The sequence below is a fragment of the Pleurodeles waltl genome, chromosome 4_2, assembly GCF_031143425.1.
Source record: "Pleurodeles waltl isolate 20211129_DDA chromosome 4_2, aPleWal1.hap1.20221129, whole genome shotgun sequence".
Lineage (NCBI taxonomy): Eukaryota > Metazoa > Chordata > Amphibia > Caudata > Salamandridae > Pleurodeles > Pleurodeles waltl.
Genome location: NC_090443.1, coordinates 890,260,955 through 890,278,721, shown reverse-complemented (window position 1 = coordinate 890,278,721; position 17,767 = coordinate 890,260,955). Strand labels below are relative to the sequence as shown.

The 17,767-nt window shown below is 43.5% G+C and overlaps 1 protein-coding gene across 2 annotated transcripts in view; it reads right to left on the bottom strand.

The window, feature by feature from the left end:
• Window positions 1-17,767, bottom strand: part of RAB3B (RAB3B, member RAS oncogene family) — a 485,656-nt gene that overhangs the window by 81,432 nt on the left and 386,457 nt on the right. For both annotated transcript variants that reach the window (XR_011203005.1, XM_069232675.1), the window contains exon 4: window positions 2,953-3,077. Coding sequence is in view for 1 of the 2 variants with exons in the window: in XM_069232675.1 (XP_069088776.1) it covers window positions 2,953-3,077 (125 nt within the window). In the remaining variant the exon portion in view is untranslated. The remainder of the gene's footprint in view (window positions 1-2,952; window positions 3,078-17,767) is intronic.

The window sequence follows — 17,767 nt, the reverse complement described above, 5'->3', positions numbered from 1 at the left end:
ATTCAATCTGGCCCAGCTTTCAGCTTTCTCCAAGTGGCACTCCGGCTATCTGACGCTCTCCTGAAGATCCACTACTTATGCAGCCCACTGACACCAAGTTTTATAGTGACTAGAGGGGCCTCATTGCTGTGGTCATGATTTTGTTCATGTGAGGCCTTAGAAGTCCAATGCTGATTGGTACAGTGCGCATTTTATTTTCTTGCACTGATGCCCTGTCCTATAGTGCTTGCAGAATTTAATTCAATCAGTTGTATGCGTTCAAGCAAAATCTTTATAGGTTTGGAGGCTTGGCTATGAGAGTCAACCCACTATTGAGCACCCAAAAAGGCATTGTTCAAGTGTGAGCTGAGTTTAATGTGGGAGTTTCATCTTCCCCATTTCCAAGAGTGTTGTCCTTGAAAGTAGGCAGCCCCAAATCAAGTTGGACCACCTGACCTGTGAGGAAGTTTCATCAGCAATTCTGCGCCTTCAAGCCAAATTCCAGAGGTGCCAGACATTAGAACTGAGTAGCTATGAGCAGAGTCAAGAGTGACATAGTAGCCTCAGTGACAGAACCACCTACCAAACAAAATGATGCTGATGTCAGGAATTGCATCCCTTTTTATTTTCTTTGATTTTGAGGAAGTAACATTAGGCTAAGGTGCCCCCCCCTATTGCCGTGTCCCACAGTGAGGACCAAAAACAGCAAGTTAGCCATAAGTAGGCCATAAGGGGAGAGCAAAGGAGTATTGTCTCTGCAGTACCAGCTGCCAGGTTGCAGGCCAGTATTCAAGGCCATTTTCCAGGCAAAGAAAGTGTACGCTGGGGAACGGCCTGGCAAGTGGTGTGCAGCAACAGCAAAGTAGGGAAATGTGCAAGAGGTAATCTTGATGCCTCAGGTACAGCAGAATGATAAGAAATTAATGCTGAGAGGTGCAGGTGAGATGAAGGCTATCTGGTGAAAGTCATGCCAACTTTAGGGTCAAGTGGAGGTGCTAAGACTCGTGGGACTAGGAACAAAGTGCACATAATAAAGTGCATACTGGAAGACCTGGGGCCGTATTACACAAAGTGCCCTGGGGGCGAAACAGGTATGTGTGCCCACTTTGTGAACCCCCCAGGGCATTTTGGTATTACAGAAGAGGCCTCAGATGCTTGTGCAGCCCCTTCTGAAAGCGCTGGCACACATGTAGCACCACTCTTTCTCATAAGGGTGTTCCCTCACTTGCATGTGGGTGTAGCCCCATTCAAAGGAGGGAATCTCTTTGCCTTTGCACCTTCACCATATTATGAACGTTGGCACAAAGGCAAAGAAGCGTTCAGGAGACGCACGGGCAGTGCGCCACAAAAAGGTTTGCTCTGTGAGGCACAAAGTCTGATAGAGGCTAAATCTGATGACAGACCACACTGAACACTTGTAGTGCCATACCCAACTCAGGGCCACCAAAACCCAACCTGTTTCCCTACACTCAACAGAATGTCATACGATATCAGCTGCTGACTTGGTAGTGACATCGACACGCTCATTTGATGCTCCCACTGGCACTCCCACACCGACATACATAAGGACATCCGTTTCTTCCCCCACCCCTTCCCTATGACCCCCCAATCTGGGTTGGGGAGCCAGCATGCCTTAGTTTGGTTATGTTGTTTTAGTGACCATTGCTGAATCTATGATTTTCTTTATGTATGCAATGCCTAAAATGTGAATACTATGACCTGTATATAGTCATGGGGAATGTTCATATATCAGTACACGTGTTGCACACTTGCGATTGCTTCAGCATGTGAGCTCATTTCTGTTAACATTATAGATGAAGCCTAGTGACATATTGCTTGATATTGCTACCTTTCTTGTATCTCAAACGAATAAAGAAATATTATAAAAAAAGACACAAAGGGGGTCATTCCGACCCCGGCGCGGGGACGCAGGAGCACCGCCAACAGGCTGGCGGTGGCCCGCAGGGCATTCTGACCGCGGCGGTTTGGCCGCGGTCAGAAGAGGAAAACCGGCGGTCTCCCGCCGGTTTCCCACTGCCCTGGGGAATCCCCCATGGTGGCGCAGCTTGCTGCGCCGCCATGGGGATTCCGACACCCCATACCGCCATCCTGTTCCTGGCGGTTTACCCGCCAGGAACAGGATGGCGGTATGGGGTGTCGTGGGGCCCCTGGGGGCCCCTGCAGTGCCCATGCCAATGGCATGGGCACTGCAGGGGCCCCCGTAAGAGGGCCCCACAAAGAATTTCAGTGTCTGCTGTGCAGACACTGAAATTCGCGACGGGTGCAACTGCACCCGTCGCACCTTCCCACTCCGCCGGCTCCATTCGGAGCCGGCTTCCTCGTGGGAAGGGGTTTCCCGCTGGGCTGGCGGGCGGCCTCCTGGCGGTCGCCCGCCAGCCCAGCGGGAAAACCAGAATGGCCTCCGCGGTCTTTCGACCGCAGCGCGGCCATTTGGCGGTTCCCGCCAGGCGGGCGGCTACCGCCGCCCGCCAGCCTCAGAATGAGGCCCAAAGTCTGATTCTCCGTACACCTCAACATTTGTAGATCCGTCTTTGTCATATTTGTTGCCCACTTCACCTCATTCCCTTGTTTCTACTATCCATATTCTAATTAGATTGATTGTGTTAAGATCTCTGCTAGTCTTCTCTTCCGAGTCCTCGGTGTAATTCTTGTGTTAGGATTTTGCTTGAATATTATTTTTCCATTTTTGCTTGCGTATTTTTAAAGGTTTTTATGCAACATATTTTGTTTTTTCCTCCCTCTACGTTGCGTTGCCAACTCACCCAACTTGCAAAGTGCTTTGCTAGGCGTCTCTTCGCCTTCAGCTCAATGAAGAGGTAAGTGACCATTTTCATCCCTTTCTCAAGAAGAAGGTGGTAAAGTAATTGGGACCTGCAAACAATATGTTGTGTGTGCCAGTAGAAAGCAAAGAAACTTTGATTCCAACAGTGAATAAAAAAGCTAGGGAATTACCTAACTGATCAGCCAGGTGCTTTCCTTTATCGGGCGAAATTACTCTCTCATCGTCCATGTCACACTTGTTTCCAACCAGAATCACCTGCGCATTGTCCCATGAGTAGGTCTTGATCTGCGTGGCCCTGTAGAAGGAAACAGAGAAGGATGAGAACACTGCAGGGTGTGTAGTATGAGCCACAGAGATGGTAGTGAATATACATTTGAAAAGTAATTCCCTGGTGATCCTGGGAGAAACTCACTACACTAAATTCACCTGGAATGTAGACAGCCATTCCAAATATCCCCATATAAACGAACTGCGGACACCTCCAAAAAGAAACTGAGCAAAACCAAGTACTTATGCAAACGGAAAGACCCAACAACACTAAACACCCTATTAATAAAGACGTTAACCCCTTGGTTGCCAAGGATGTAATGGTTACGTCCGGTGGCGGAGCACTGAGGCACCACGAACGTAACTATTACGTCCTGGGACTGGCCCGCAGAGGAAGCACTAGCACGCCTCCCGAGGGTGTCCCCCCCCCCCCAGGGCTTGGCTGGAAGAGGAATCGCTTCTCCTTACACCCCCACCCTCCCACCCCCCAGTGCACGATTACGCGCTGACCTCATAGAGGTTGCCTCCCATCATGCTTCCACTGCAATCCGAGGAGAAACAGATTAGTTTCTCCTTGGTATGGGGGCAGGGGAGGCAGAGAGGCATGAAAAGGAAAGGAAAGGTTTTTCCTATCCTTTTCATGTCTCTCTGAGTATACCTGCAGCACGACACCAGGGAGTTTGTTTATTTTGTTTACTGTTATGAGAGGAGCGATCCCTTAGGCAAGGGTCGTTCCCAAGGGGGCAATTTTATTATTAGGCCTTTTCTGCCCCCCTGGTGGCAGATCGGCCTATATTAATTAGGCTGAAGGGCAGAAGCCACTAGACACCAAGGATTTTTATTTTTAAATTGGCATAAGGGGAGCAACCCCTTTGGCAAGGGTTGCTCCCCAAGGGGGGGCATTTTTTCTAAGGCCATTTCTGCCCCCCAGGGGGCAGAAACCACTAGACACCAGAGATTTGTTTCTTTTTACGTTGATAAGGGGAGCGACCCCTTAGACAAGGGTCGCTCCCCAGGGGGCAATTTATTTATTAGGCCTTTTCTGCCCCCCCCAGGGCAGATTGGCCTATATTAATTAGGCTGATCTGCCCCCAAGGGTGGCAGAAACCACCACGCACAAGTGATTTTTTGGGGCTTTTTACAGATGGGGAGCGACCCCTTAGGCAAGGGTTGTTCCCCTGGGGGGGGTAATTTTATTTTAGGCTATTTCTGCCCACCTTGGAGGCAGATCTGCCTATTTTTCTTAGGCCAATCTGCCACCAACAGGGACAAATTTATTTTATTTTATGCCATTTCTGCCCCCTTTGGGGGCAGACCTGCCTATTTTTGTAAGGCACATCTGCCCCCAAGGGGGACAGAAAGCCCACCAGAGACCAGGGAAGATTTGTTTTAAAAAAAAGAGGGTGGAGGTATGGCCACCCCCACCCCAAATAAATGGGGACAAAGTTGTTGGGGCAATTAACCACCGATCCACTCGCCGGGGGGACAGAAAGCCTAGTAGATGCCAGGGATTTCAAAAACATAAAAAATAGTATGGTGGTGACTACCAACCAGTATGGGCATGCTTATGGCCTGCACCCCAAATGAAGGGGGTAACAGTCTTTCAGCCCTCCCCGCACACTAAAACATCTTATCCAACAGCAAACAAGAGGACATTTGATTTTTTGGGGTTTTGGTTTTACATTTAGGCCATGAGAGCTTGTCAAACTCTCAAAATCGTCCCGCTTGGAGTGGTAAGGTCTGCACTTTTTGGACTTTGGGATGCTGCCATCTAGAAAAATCTATGATATCTAGACACATCTGAAAACTAAACATCTGGGTGAGTCCAGGGTGGTGTGCTTCACATGCACCGCACCATTTTCTTACCCACAATGCCCTCAAACCTCCAACTTTGCCCATAACCACACATTATTCCCACATTTTTGTGATGGAACCTTCCAGAATCTGCAGGAATCCACAACATTTCTACCACCTAGGATTGTCGCATCTATACCGATAAAAATTCTGCCCCACTTGTCAGCCTAAAAATATTTTTTTTCAAACAAGCACTTTTGGACCCGCTTTGGTTCCCCCTCATTTTCAACCCGTTTTTGGCTCTTCCCGATCACAGGCACTTGGCCCACCTACACAAGTGAGGTATAATTTTTATTGGGAGAGTGAAGGGAATGTTGGGTGGTAGGAAATTTGTGCCGGTGCCGTGATCCCACACAGAAATGTGGGGAAAGTGTGATTTTTACCTAAATTTGAGGTTTGCTGAGAATTCTGGGTAAGAAAACACTGGTCAATCCACGCATTTCACACCTCCCTGGACTCCCTTGGGTGTCTAGTTTTCAGAAATGTCTGGGTTTGGTAGGTTTCCCTAGGGCTGCTGAGCCCAGGACCAAAAACGCAGGTGTCCCCCCGCGAAAACAGGTAGTTTTGAATTTGATCCTTTTGATGTGTCCATGTAGTGTTTTGGGGCATTTCCTGTTGCGGGCACTAGGCCTACCCACACAAGTGAGGTACCATTTTTATCGGGACACCTGGGGGAATGCTTGGTGGAAGGAAGTTTATGGCTCCTCTCAAATTCCAGAACTGAAGGTTAAAGAAAAAGTGTTTTCTTGTCAAATTTTGAGGTTTGCAAAGGATTCTGGGTAACAGAACATGGTGCAACCACGACAAGTTACCCCATCCTGGGTTCCCCTAGGTGTCTAGTTTTCAGAAATGTCCAGGTTTGTTATGTTTCCCTAGGTGCCGGATGAGCCAGAGGCCAAAATCTACAACTAGACACTTTCCAAAAAACAGGTCAGTTTTCTTTGGGAAAATGTGATGTGTCCACGTTGGCTTTTGGGGCATTTCCTGTCGCGGGCACTAGGCCTACCCACACAAGTGAGGTACCATTTTTATCGGGAGACTTGGGGGAAATGCGGGGTGGAAGGAAATTTGTGGTTCCTCTCAGATTCTAGAACTTTCCATCACCAAAATGTGAGGAAAAAGTGTTTTTTGCCAAATTTTGAGGTTTTCAAAGGATTCTGGGTAACAGAACCTAGTGAAAGCCCCACAAGTCACCCCATTTTGAATTCCCCTATGTGTCTAGTTTTAAAAAATGTATTGATTTGCCAGGTTTCCCTAGGTGCCGGCTGATCCAAAGGCCAAAATCCACAGCTAGGCACTTTAAAAAAACCCGGCAGATTTCAATGTAAAAATGTGATGTGTCCATGTTGCATTTCCTGTCGCGGACATTAGGCCTACCCACGCAAGGGAGGTACCGTTTGTATCTGGAGACTTGGGGGAACATACAATAGAAGAACAACTGTTATTGCCCCTTGTCTTTCTCTACATTTTTTCCTTCCAAATGTAAGACAGTCTGTAAAAAAGACAACTATTTGAGAAATGCCCTGTAATTCACATGCTAGTATAGGGACCCCGGAATTCAGAGATGTGCAAATAACCACTGCTTCTAAAAACCTTATCTTTTGCCCATTTTGGAATAACCAAGGTTTCCTGGATACCTATTTTTCACTCTTTATATTTCACCAAATGAATTGCTGTATACCTGGTGTACAATGAAAATTCACTGCAGGGTGCACTCATTTTTTGGCTGTGGGTACCTGGTGTTCTTGAGGAACCTACAAGCCCCATTTATCCCCGCAACCAGAAGAGTCCAGCAGACGTAAGGGTATACTGCTTTTAAAAATCTGAAATTGCAGGAAAAAGTTACAGAGTAAAATGTGGAGAAAAATGGTTGGTTTTTTTCACCTCAATTTCAATATTTTTTTTATTTCAGCCCTTTATTTTCTGTAGGAAAACTTTGTAGGATCTACACAAATGACCCTTTCCTGAATTCAGAATTTTGTTTACTTTTCAGAAATGTTTAGCTGTCCGGGATCCAGCATTGGTTTCAGAACCATTTCTGTCACTAACTGGAAAGAGGCTAAAACCACAAAAATAGTAAAAATGGAGTATGTCTCAGTAAAATGCCAAAATTGTGTTGAAAATGTGGTTTTCTGATTCAAGTCTGCCTGTTTCTGAAAGCTGGGAAATTGTGATTTTAGCACCGCAAACCCTTGGTTGGTGCCATTTTCAGGGGAAAAACCACACGCCTTCTGCAGCCCTTTTTCCCATTGTTTTTTGTTTTTTTTAAACAAAATTTCTGCTGTATTTTGATTAATTTCTTAGTCGCCACCAGGGGAACCCACAAACTCTGGGTACCTCTACAATCCCTAGGATGTTGGAAAAAAAGGATGAAAATTTGGCGTGGGTAGCTTATGTGGACAAAAGGTTATGATGGCCTAAGCGCTAACTGCCCCAAATAGCCAAAAAAAGGCCTGGCACCTGATGGGGAAAAAGCCTGGCAGCGAAGGGGTTAAAGGAGCATTGCTGGCCCTCCTTACAGTTTTGCTAGACACAAGATTCGACCGGCCCGATCTACTGACTGATTTACCAGACTGAATTCCAGCCGGATCTGAGCCTGGGATGCTGACTGTGGTAAACTGAACAAACGTCTGAGAAGATTGCATTGTGCTGTGTCTAGCTGTTTGATAAGAGTAACAGGAAGGATCTCTCAGCCGTAACATAAGGGTGGCATATGTTTTGCTTTAATGACATCAAATAACTGTTTTCTAATTTCGGTAACAAGCGTCTGATTGCTTTCTTTTGCTTTAATTTCCTCTACTTGTCTATGGTAGGAAGGACTGGTAATAAACCGTAATCCCAGGTATTTACAGGTGGCAGCTAATGGGAATTATTTATTGTTTATGCAGCATCTGTTCTTCCTGCTCAACGTATTGCTTATATGCAAAGCATTAGATTTATCTTAGTTTATTGTTACGTTATTATTGGTACAATACGATTCAAGCTGGTTCAGTAAATTTTGAAGGCCAATTCCTGGTTGATCGAGGATTCATCCCCATATGTTAATGGTTGGATCTGCGTCTCACCTAGTTTTGGAGGGCAAGGTATGTTACTGTGTAGGTTGATGCCCATGTCTGCCACATAGACGTTGAAAAGTAGGGAATCAAGAACACAGCCCTCTCCTAATCCTCGTAGTGAAGATCTTGCTGGTTGGCGAGATTCCACCCCACTCTTGGCTATAACCCACCTATCCGTTTAAAATGCCTGAATGGCCCTCAACACGATGTTGTTATTGCACCGCATTTCGGTTTCAGCCACAGTTTGTTCCAATCCACTGTATCAAATTCGGTGCATAAGTCAATGAAGCACTTGGATAGCTCTGAGGTGGTGGAGGCCATATGCCTTCATTTAGCATAAAAAGGGCCATTATCTTGTCCAGTGTACTGGGCTTTCTCTAAATCTCGTCTGAATCCAGGGAATTAGCTCACATTTTTCGGCCCAAGTTTTAAGATCATTTAGTATTAGATTTCCGTATGGTTTGACTTCTCGGTCCAGCAAAATAATTCTATAGTCTGTTGGACATGGTCAGTGGCCTATTTAATGCAGTGGGCCGAAGATAGATGCTTGCCAGGATGGAGGAATCAGGCTCAAGAATTAGCAGCCAACAGGACCAATAATCTGCAATGAGTTTTTACAATTTAACTGGTAGTCCATTAGCACCAGGGGGCCCCATCAGATCAGGCTTTTTTGATTACAGAGACCACTGAATGTTTTGTGTGCCAGCAAGCCAATTCCCAGTCAGTGGCCAGGCCCAATATACGTTTGGCACTGGCAGGGAAAATTGGATATTTGATTGCTTCCTTGATTTTGACTGTAAGGAATAAGGACGTATATTCCCTTGCGCTGCCTGATATGCCATTGACCAATTTTGCAGTTTCCTGTGTGTATAGAATCTATGCAGGGCTAGAAGTTCCTGGCTCATTTATTTTGCATTTTCACGAATAAAGTCTGCCATTCTTTGTCTCTTTACAAGTGTTTCTCTTCCCAAAGCTGTATCTTTTATAGCTACTCCCAGGATCTACGTGCCTAAATAGAACTAAGATTGACATATATTCTCATGGCTTTGAGCCTAAGGCTATTTAGTTATCTTTTTATTTGTTTCAACACTGGGGAAAGTCATTAGTTGGTCATATCTTGTTGCTCTTCTCTTGCTTTTGGGGACATTATCCATGTTGTAGGATATTTGATGAGACTTTACCACTCTCCAAATCAAGGCGGGGAGTTTCCCTCTTTTGGGTACCTGAGTGCCAGCGAGATTGTGTCCTAGAAGGGCCCCATACTCATCAGACATCTCATCACTTCTGGTTCGAATCACTAGGTTGCAAGTGTTTCAGTGTCTCCCATGCACCATTTTAGCCTTTGCAATCCTTGTAGGCCTGAACATTCATCAAGATGTCTAGTTATGTCCTTGTGGCAGTAATCTATTGCCAGGACTGCAATCTGAGAGAATTGGTCCTTGAAGGTGTAGTTCAATGTTCTTAAACTATATTTAGGGACTCTGTTGAAATTTGCAGTTTTATCTGACTGAAATCTCCAATTGAGGCATCATACTCCAAGAGTGGACAGGGAAGTTAATACTTCTGTACTTAAGTTTGGTTTTTTGACTGAAAGAGAATCAATCCTGGATTCCGTTGACGGTCTTGAATTTCAGTGGTCTCATCGGAGAGGCCACCTCGTAATAGCTTCATTTTAAAATCCCCTGTAATGAAAAATTCATCTGTGGCATATGAGGTCTTCAGTTTGCTCATTTTTTTCATAGCTCTTACTGAAGTTAGTTTCTTGATTTTTGCTGCAGGACTGATGTAATTACTTATGATTATGATTTGAACGAAGCAGGACTTGCGTTTTCTGCTCTTTCCTAAATGAATGGCTGGTTTATCGCAAATTTCAGTGGCAGTATTGTCTAGTGAAGCTACGCAGAGCCGGCCTTTGCTAAAACAGCGTCCTGGGTGTGGGCGGAGAATTATTGGTCGGCATTGCTGATGGTAGTGAATTAAATGAGACATCAGGGGGTCCCTCTTGTGTTCACTGGTCAGCACCTGGCTGGCACCTGAACATACACATCCCTGGACCGCCCCCAGCTCACCTAAATCACGGACAGCTTAGCTGTATCACGCAGAAGATGCTTTTGTTGATGTGTGCCAGCATGGATCAGAGGGTGAAGGGAGGGCAAGGAAGGAGGCTAATGGGATGTTCAAAACATCGCCTGTGGTATGATATTTAAGGATTAAAAAAAAATTAAACTAGCAAATCAGACAGAAACGAACCAGCAGGGACAAGATAAGAAGGCTGCTGCAGGTGGCATAACGTTAATGCACACAGCTCCATGCGCCCCTCGGAATACTGGCACCCTGGGCAATTGGCACAGCTCGCCCGTGCTAAAGGCCGGCCCTGTGGCTGTCAGTTTCTAGCTGCCTCCTCCAGCCTGCTCCCCCTATCGCCAAGACTCCCCTCCACCCCCCCAAACCTCCACCACCACCTCCCACACCTCACCACCTGGTCGTCAGTTTTTCCTTGTTTCTGTGCTGGAGAGTGATTTACTGGAAACTCGTTGACAAGCTGGGGTGCCGTGGACCATCCCGCCTGGCAGCCAAAGATGTCACCGTTTCTAATTAAGTCAAGTGCTGCGTCACTATTCAACAGTGTGTGCAAACTTGCAACACTTCATGAACCAAAGCGAGCGACTTCCTGGCGTGTGCTTATAGCTGAGGAGTGGTCTTGAAGGGGCGGTGCTAGGGGTGTTTGGAAGGAGGGCTTTAGAGAGACAAGTGCCTGGCATTAACTGCATCTGAGAGGAAAGATGATCCCTCTGATCCTTTGTCCCAAGTAACATTTATGTCGGAAAAGATGTCCCATGTGCTAATTGAGGCCTCTTTTGCAGATTTTAGAATGGAGGCAGGTTTATTGCTAATGTTCACAGATTGTGTCATAATTAAAAAGAGGAGGCGAGATCCGAGAGACCCCAAACTTATCCTTGCGGTTAGAGACAGTCGCTCACTGCATGCTCCTGCAGGGGGATCTCTGTCCCCCATGAAGTGCAGGCCGCTTGGACAATTAAAGGTGGGACAATAGCTGGAATCAGTTGCTCCGCCTAACACTAATGCTCTTTTGTACCTGCACTGGGAAATGTATTTAGTGTAATAGGGTCCACTGTCCCCGCTTGTGCCCTGCGCACCCAGGTAAGGTTCGCTGAGGCGAGGAACAGAGCTGCGACCTATTTGTAAGCCGGGCCCGACGGTCTAGGCTGTGAGGCTTTGCCTGGCTCATAAGTCCGAAAAGCCTTAAGTGCCACTGATTTTCCTCACATTTCACAGTCACATCAATGAATTTATTGAAATAAAATGATAACACCCAAGTCATACAATCTTCAAATAATAATATAGGATAATGTCCCGGCTTGCAGCCATGTTAAATATGGCTTATTAGAGAACAAAGCTGTCTTATTCACTCAGCAATAGTAATTTGATAACCTTTAAGTAAATGTAAATTAAATGGTGTTCGCTCTAGAGCCAGACCCTTGATATGTGTTTTATTGAAAGGAGAATAAGATCACTCGCTATGTTTTAAATTCATTTGAAGTAGCCAGTGTGAGTGAGACGATCACGCTGTACGTATGCTCCAGCCATGGAAAGTGCCAACTATGTCATGCACCTCTGAATGGGTGGCAATGGAATTTGGTGTGTGGCATTAGAGAAAGACTGGTGGGAGACTGGGTTGCGCGATAAGCATTTTCCTTTTCCTCTCTATAGGGGTGGATTGTGCCTCTAAACCAATGGGAACCTAAGATCTCATTCTGGGGTACTGGAGCGAGTATATCTAGCATTGAGTGTGCAGGTATTTCCTACCCCTTAAACTAGAGCATGCTCAGGGTAAAAGCATACAATCCCTTTATGTCTACATCTGGAGACCTACAGAAATCACTTTATACAACCTTCCATGCCATGAATACCTCTGAGTCAGGTATTTAACACCCTTTCACGTAAGAGCCATAAGTCAATTTAGTTTGTGAGGTGTGCTGTAGCTATACAGCTAAAGCCACTGCGACCCCATAGGCAAACGTAAAAAATAATATCTTGCCACTACCAAGTGTGGGTTAGTGGATTACTTACTTATGAACCCTCAGGCCAATTATGCAATAAAAGCTAATTGAATGAGTGAGGTAGGATACTTCTCTATGGAGGCAGAACATGGTGCTTCCCCATTCCCCCCCTCTCACACAACCATCTTTACAGGTTTCCTCTGTGACCCATCATGGGGCCTTCTTTCAGTCAGTCATTAAATAGTAACAATTACATCTTTAAAAATGATACCCTATTCTAATATCTGATTCATCTAGCTAATGGGTGCTCCAAGACTGACCACAGCTTCCCATATTCTTCCAGATTCCCTTACTGTCAAAATTTGCCTGTGTGAAAATTCGTTTTGGTTGGTTTTCCGACAGACCTTCTTAGGAATTTTATAATTGTCTATCTTAATAATTAATGTTGCCGGTTAGTAAGACTTCCAGGGCTATTCAAATAGTCTTCAAAGTGTAATTCATCATTACAAAGAATCTCAATGCATTTCTTTGGATTCTCCTTTTCATGCACCTTTCACATCCCAACTACACATCTGTCATTGTATCTTCCTCACGTTTTAATAATGAGTTTACCTCTGTAAGATAGTCTTACATATTCAGGTCTCCCTGTAAGCTTTCTTTACCCCACACTTGGCCTGACTTGCAAACTGCATTTTGTAGTATGGAAAGTGGTAAGACAATAGTACCACTTACTACAAAACGCAATTCAAGGATCTACAGGTGCAAGTTGCCACCACCATCTCCCCTATATTTTTATGGGGAGATCCTCACACATGTAAAGTTATTACTTAGTAGTAAAGGTGGAAGGGACTGGGGGAGACACTGGAAAAAGGGGACTCTCTACCACTAAATGGGAGGGCTTTATTGTGAAATAAGGAGAGATTTAGGGAGGCTGTGGAGGGGTTTAATGATGGGCAGACACTCACCCAGAAAAGAGCAAGCTCATTGCTATTTACAAACAGCACTGCTAAAATTACTACAGCACAGCTAAAAAGGACCCAGAACGGCAGTAACTGTACTCAAGATAAATAAATATTATTTTCTGATACAATATTTTAATGCTTTTTTGTTTACAAATGAACTTAACTTTAAAAAAAAATATTACAGTAATTTAAATGGATGCTTTTACTTTAGGTGGGATTTCAGTTTTCATCCTTGACTGATTTCATGCTTTGGAATGTCAGTAAATTTGGATGGTACTATAGCAAAAATCTGCATATTTCTCAATGTGTTCAGTTTTCTAGGACAGTTTCATCAATTAATCAAATTTAAGGTAAAAATTCTCTCCTTTCAGAGAGAGAGACAAGCTGAATACTTTGCAAGTACCCTCATCACTCTTGGGGTGTACTGACTGATGCCACTGAAAAGTGTTCTGGAGGTCCTCCTATATCCAGTAGCTACAATTGCATCAAATGTATATTCAATGTATGTCTTTCATATAGCATCAGATTGTTTTTACACAGGGATTTATCAGTCTTTATTCTCAGTTCGGTGTTCTGATGCTACGTTTCAGCACATTTACTGCAGTTCTTGATTCAATCTACAAAATATGCAAAGTTTATCGTAATCATTCCTACTCATCCTTTTGCACTCTTAATATTGCCTCCCTGAGGGCAAGGAATAATTAGTAAAATTAATTAAATAATTCATAAAGTATCTCTTAGAAATGATCGTACACCCCAAGTCAGCTCCCTTGATTTTATGTGTAAAACTACACTTACTAGTGTAAACATTATGAGATTTTTTTTTACCTTTTCTTGTACAATGGACTCTCAGTCCCTCTGCTATTAATAGCTACTAGTGATAAGACTACTAAGATAAACATAATTCCATCATCAGTACATCCTAGTGTTCTACATAAGCAGTCTATCAAGGCTAGTTCCTCAATGGGGCCAGATTCACAAACTGCATTTTGCAGTACATAAGGTGGTACTAGAGATGTAGAACTACAGTACTGTTAATTACTTACTAAAAAATGCAATTCACAAACCTACGGGTGGAAATATCCACCTCCGCATTTCTTATGTTTTCTATGAGATCATCTCCAGACATGTAAGTTAACCTCATAGCAGTAAATGTGGAAGGGACTGGGGAGTGGATGGAAAATGGGGGAATACTTAGTATAAAATTGGACAGGGTTAGGGACATTCAGGTGAGGTCTAAGGAGAGCGGGACAAACTGATACAAATACCTACCCACAAGAATAAGACAATTGCTATTCACAAAATACACTTCTAAAGATATTACAGGCCAAAAGGCCACAAAACAGTTGTAAATGTACTCCAAGCCGGCCTTGGAATAGGGCCTGATTACGACTTTGGCGGTTTTACTGCCGTACTGCTGCAGCGGCGGCCCGCTGTATTACAATGTTACTGTTGTGCTGGCAGTCTCGAGGCGGCAGTATTCTGAAGGAGATGGAATGTTGTGCAAGGAACCTTACTTTTTGTAGGTTTTGTTCCACAGTGCTAATACATGTGTGTATGTACAGGAAGCAAGTCTGACACACACAAATGTATTACACTTATGGAAAACATACCTTGTCCAACAGTACGGGTCCACAGCCATTGTAACAATGAAGAAAAGTTCAAGTTGATGCAAATTTTGTGGATTTTCTTTGTGAGCAAGGGTCTGCAGCAAAGGGAGGACCTTGACGAGAGGCTCTGTGACGGGAAGAAGAGTGGAAACTGGATATAAGGTGAGTAACTATCTTATGTTTCTGCCAGGTCCAGTATGGAGGTCTCTCTGCCACAGTCGGCTTGGTGGTACGCCATGCTGTATTACCACCTGCGGCAATAGGGGCTGGACTCCAGCCATCAGCCGCTGTAGCCTGTGACCACCGTGGATGCAGGAATGAAAGTTTGGCGGTGGTGGTCTTTCGTCAGTGGGACCACCAACATTGTAATTTGGATGGCGGACTGACTATCTGGCGGTCGGGGATTCAGACGTTCGTGCAGCGGTGGTACCAAGACCGCGAAACTCGTAATCAAGCCCTAATTATAGCACCATACATAACCATTCACAGGTACTGCGACGCACTCCCATAGAAAATAATAGCGAAAGGAACTTAAATTAGCACCACTTAAGTAATAATGTTTTCGACTTTGAAATTAATAAATATGTAATTATTTTTAATGTTAAAAGTTATATTGCATTTAAATTTAAATATTGTATATATTTTTTAAATAACCAACTCATCAACAACCTTTGAGACTTTTAATAAACATTTTAAAAAATAGCATGAATTTAGAACAGAATTTTGCTTATATTTACAAAATATTAATTAAATTATAAAATGTTAGTGAGGGTGATTTTTTAAAATATTGTTTAAACATAATATTTAAAATTAAACTAATGTAATTTAATTAATAAATTATTTACCAAAACCTTAAATTTGATGAGTTAATATGTTGTAAGTCACATGTGAGTTAATCTACCTGTGTAAATTCTCCTTTGTGAATAGGGCTTTGAAGTTTACCTTCTTGTGGCATGTATTCATCCACAAGCTCAGTTCCTCCTAATCATCAGCATTTAATTCTGATTTGAATCACCAGCTTGATTGCTCTTTATTACTGCAATGGATTTCAATTTTAGCAGGGTCAAGGCTGATTTAAATATAGCTGGGTCCAAACTGAGGTGGCATGGTGTACAAAATAATGATGAACTGGGATGCAGCCTCAAGCAATTTCCAGTGGCTGAGTTAGTTCAAGCATCCCATCAATCACTTTTTGCATACTTTAGTTGGTAGTTTTCGACTTCACACCACCATGGGGAACATCATCGAATTTAATTAATCTTCTTCCTGGTAACATAGATTAGTGCTGAAGCCTAGCTCCAAAACACAGCACTGCAAAAGAAGAGAACTGAACTTTGTTAAAACTAACCACTTATAAATTATGAAAATAGATGAAATAATGGGCAGTAGATTAAAAGTTTTAAGCACTGTTATGACGGAGTAATGAGTGTTATAAAGAACTACAAGTAAGAAGTTGGACAGGTTTCATTGCAAAATGTTCTACAATAACTTGAACGAGGGAGTAGCTTACAGTTTTTTAACAATGTATAGTTAAATATATACCTGAGAATCACATTGTAGAATAGGCTAATCAACAAATCATGAGTTGGTCTGACAGAGTTTCTGTTGATTTTCAATTTGAAATAAATGGTTATTTAATTTGAACACAAATAATGTTCTTACAACCTTAGAAAAGCAAAAAGGTCGCACAAGACGTTTTGGCTGTGTGTTACTCTTGCAAAATTGAAAAATTAAGGTTGATTGCTTTGAAGCATTACGGAGGACTAATTGGATATAATTTGGGATACAGTTTCAACTTTTAAATGTACTGGTGTCTCTTTCTGAAGACACCTTTTTGGGTGCGTCTTATTTCTGTCTGTACTGTTGCTGGCTCTACTGTAACAGTCTGAGCATTGACATAATCGTACAGATTAAACACAAGTGTGCTTAGCTTACTTCCGGTGTGTTAAAAGAGCAGAAAGCCCTCAAAAGAGTAAATGGTGAGTGAGTGACTCTATGCTATCCTAACGGGCATTAGTCAGCGAATTCAATAAATTCTACTGCCAAATTCTCCCAACTTAAAGCTACAGAACAGATTCTTCCCAGGGAACCTGCTTCCATCCGGGACACATTCACATTTGGACGTTGCTTTCAGCATCAGGAGCATTTACATCTTTTGCCAGAAACATATCCACACCGGGAAGCAAGTTCTGTGGTCACAATAGCGAAATCAGTTGTCACACCTACAGCCACAATAATGATATCTAGTGCTTTAGAGTATCTTGCACCAAAAGGAGCACCTTATAATTTTTATTTTTTTTAATCGGATGTAATTTGATGATATTCAAGTTTCCCTTTTACATGTGTAAATATTTCCCTGTGTATAGAGCTTTGGGGTTTACATTCTTGTGGCATGGTTATTATAACTTTCATGATTCACCATTGTTTTAAATAGAAGAAGTGCTTGAACTTATAACTTGAAATTCCCCATTTCACTTTTACAATCCCTCTAAGGGTGTCTAGTAGACTCTCTTTAGGGTATTCTTACAACAGGAAAGATTTACAGAAACATTCCTGTGAACAGATAAGCTTCCTATCACAATAAAATCCTGAACTCATATCTGATGTTTTTAGAACAATTATCGAATTTCAAAAATATTCTGGTATGTGTTGTTGGGTCCAGGGGCCTCCAGTCGGTCTAGCAGTGTCTGTGGTCAGGTTCATTGCACATACACACGTCTCTATAAAACTTTGCAGAACTTGTATATACCCACCCCTATTCTTCCCTCTTGGACAAAACAGGCCAAGAATTATGGGGTGCAGAGAAACCGTTTAAATGTTTTCATCCACCTCCCATTTGAATAGCAGTGAAGGTTGGGACATCTCTGTTCCACCCGCTCCCCACCCCCTCCCAACCCCCTGAATCTAACTGACTAAGCAAGGCCCTGTGTAAATCATGTGGTGTTTGGGAGACCTGTTACTTATAGTATTGCCATAGTGTCAGGGGCATTGGCTATGGCTGTTGTGTATTCCAAGCGCTCTGAGCAGACACATTTTTTATTGTTTTTCCCTGGAATCAGGGATATCCACATTGAAAGTGTCTGGTATCTCTCTGTCTGTGTGGTTATTTCCCATTCTGGGGAGAAAACGTATAGTCGTTGGATTTTGGTGTTGGGCTACTGGCAGGGACTGGAGTTTTCAGCTCTCTTGATCGCACACCAAAAATTGTCACTCT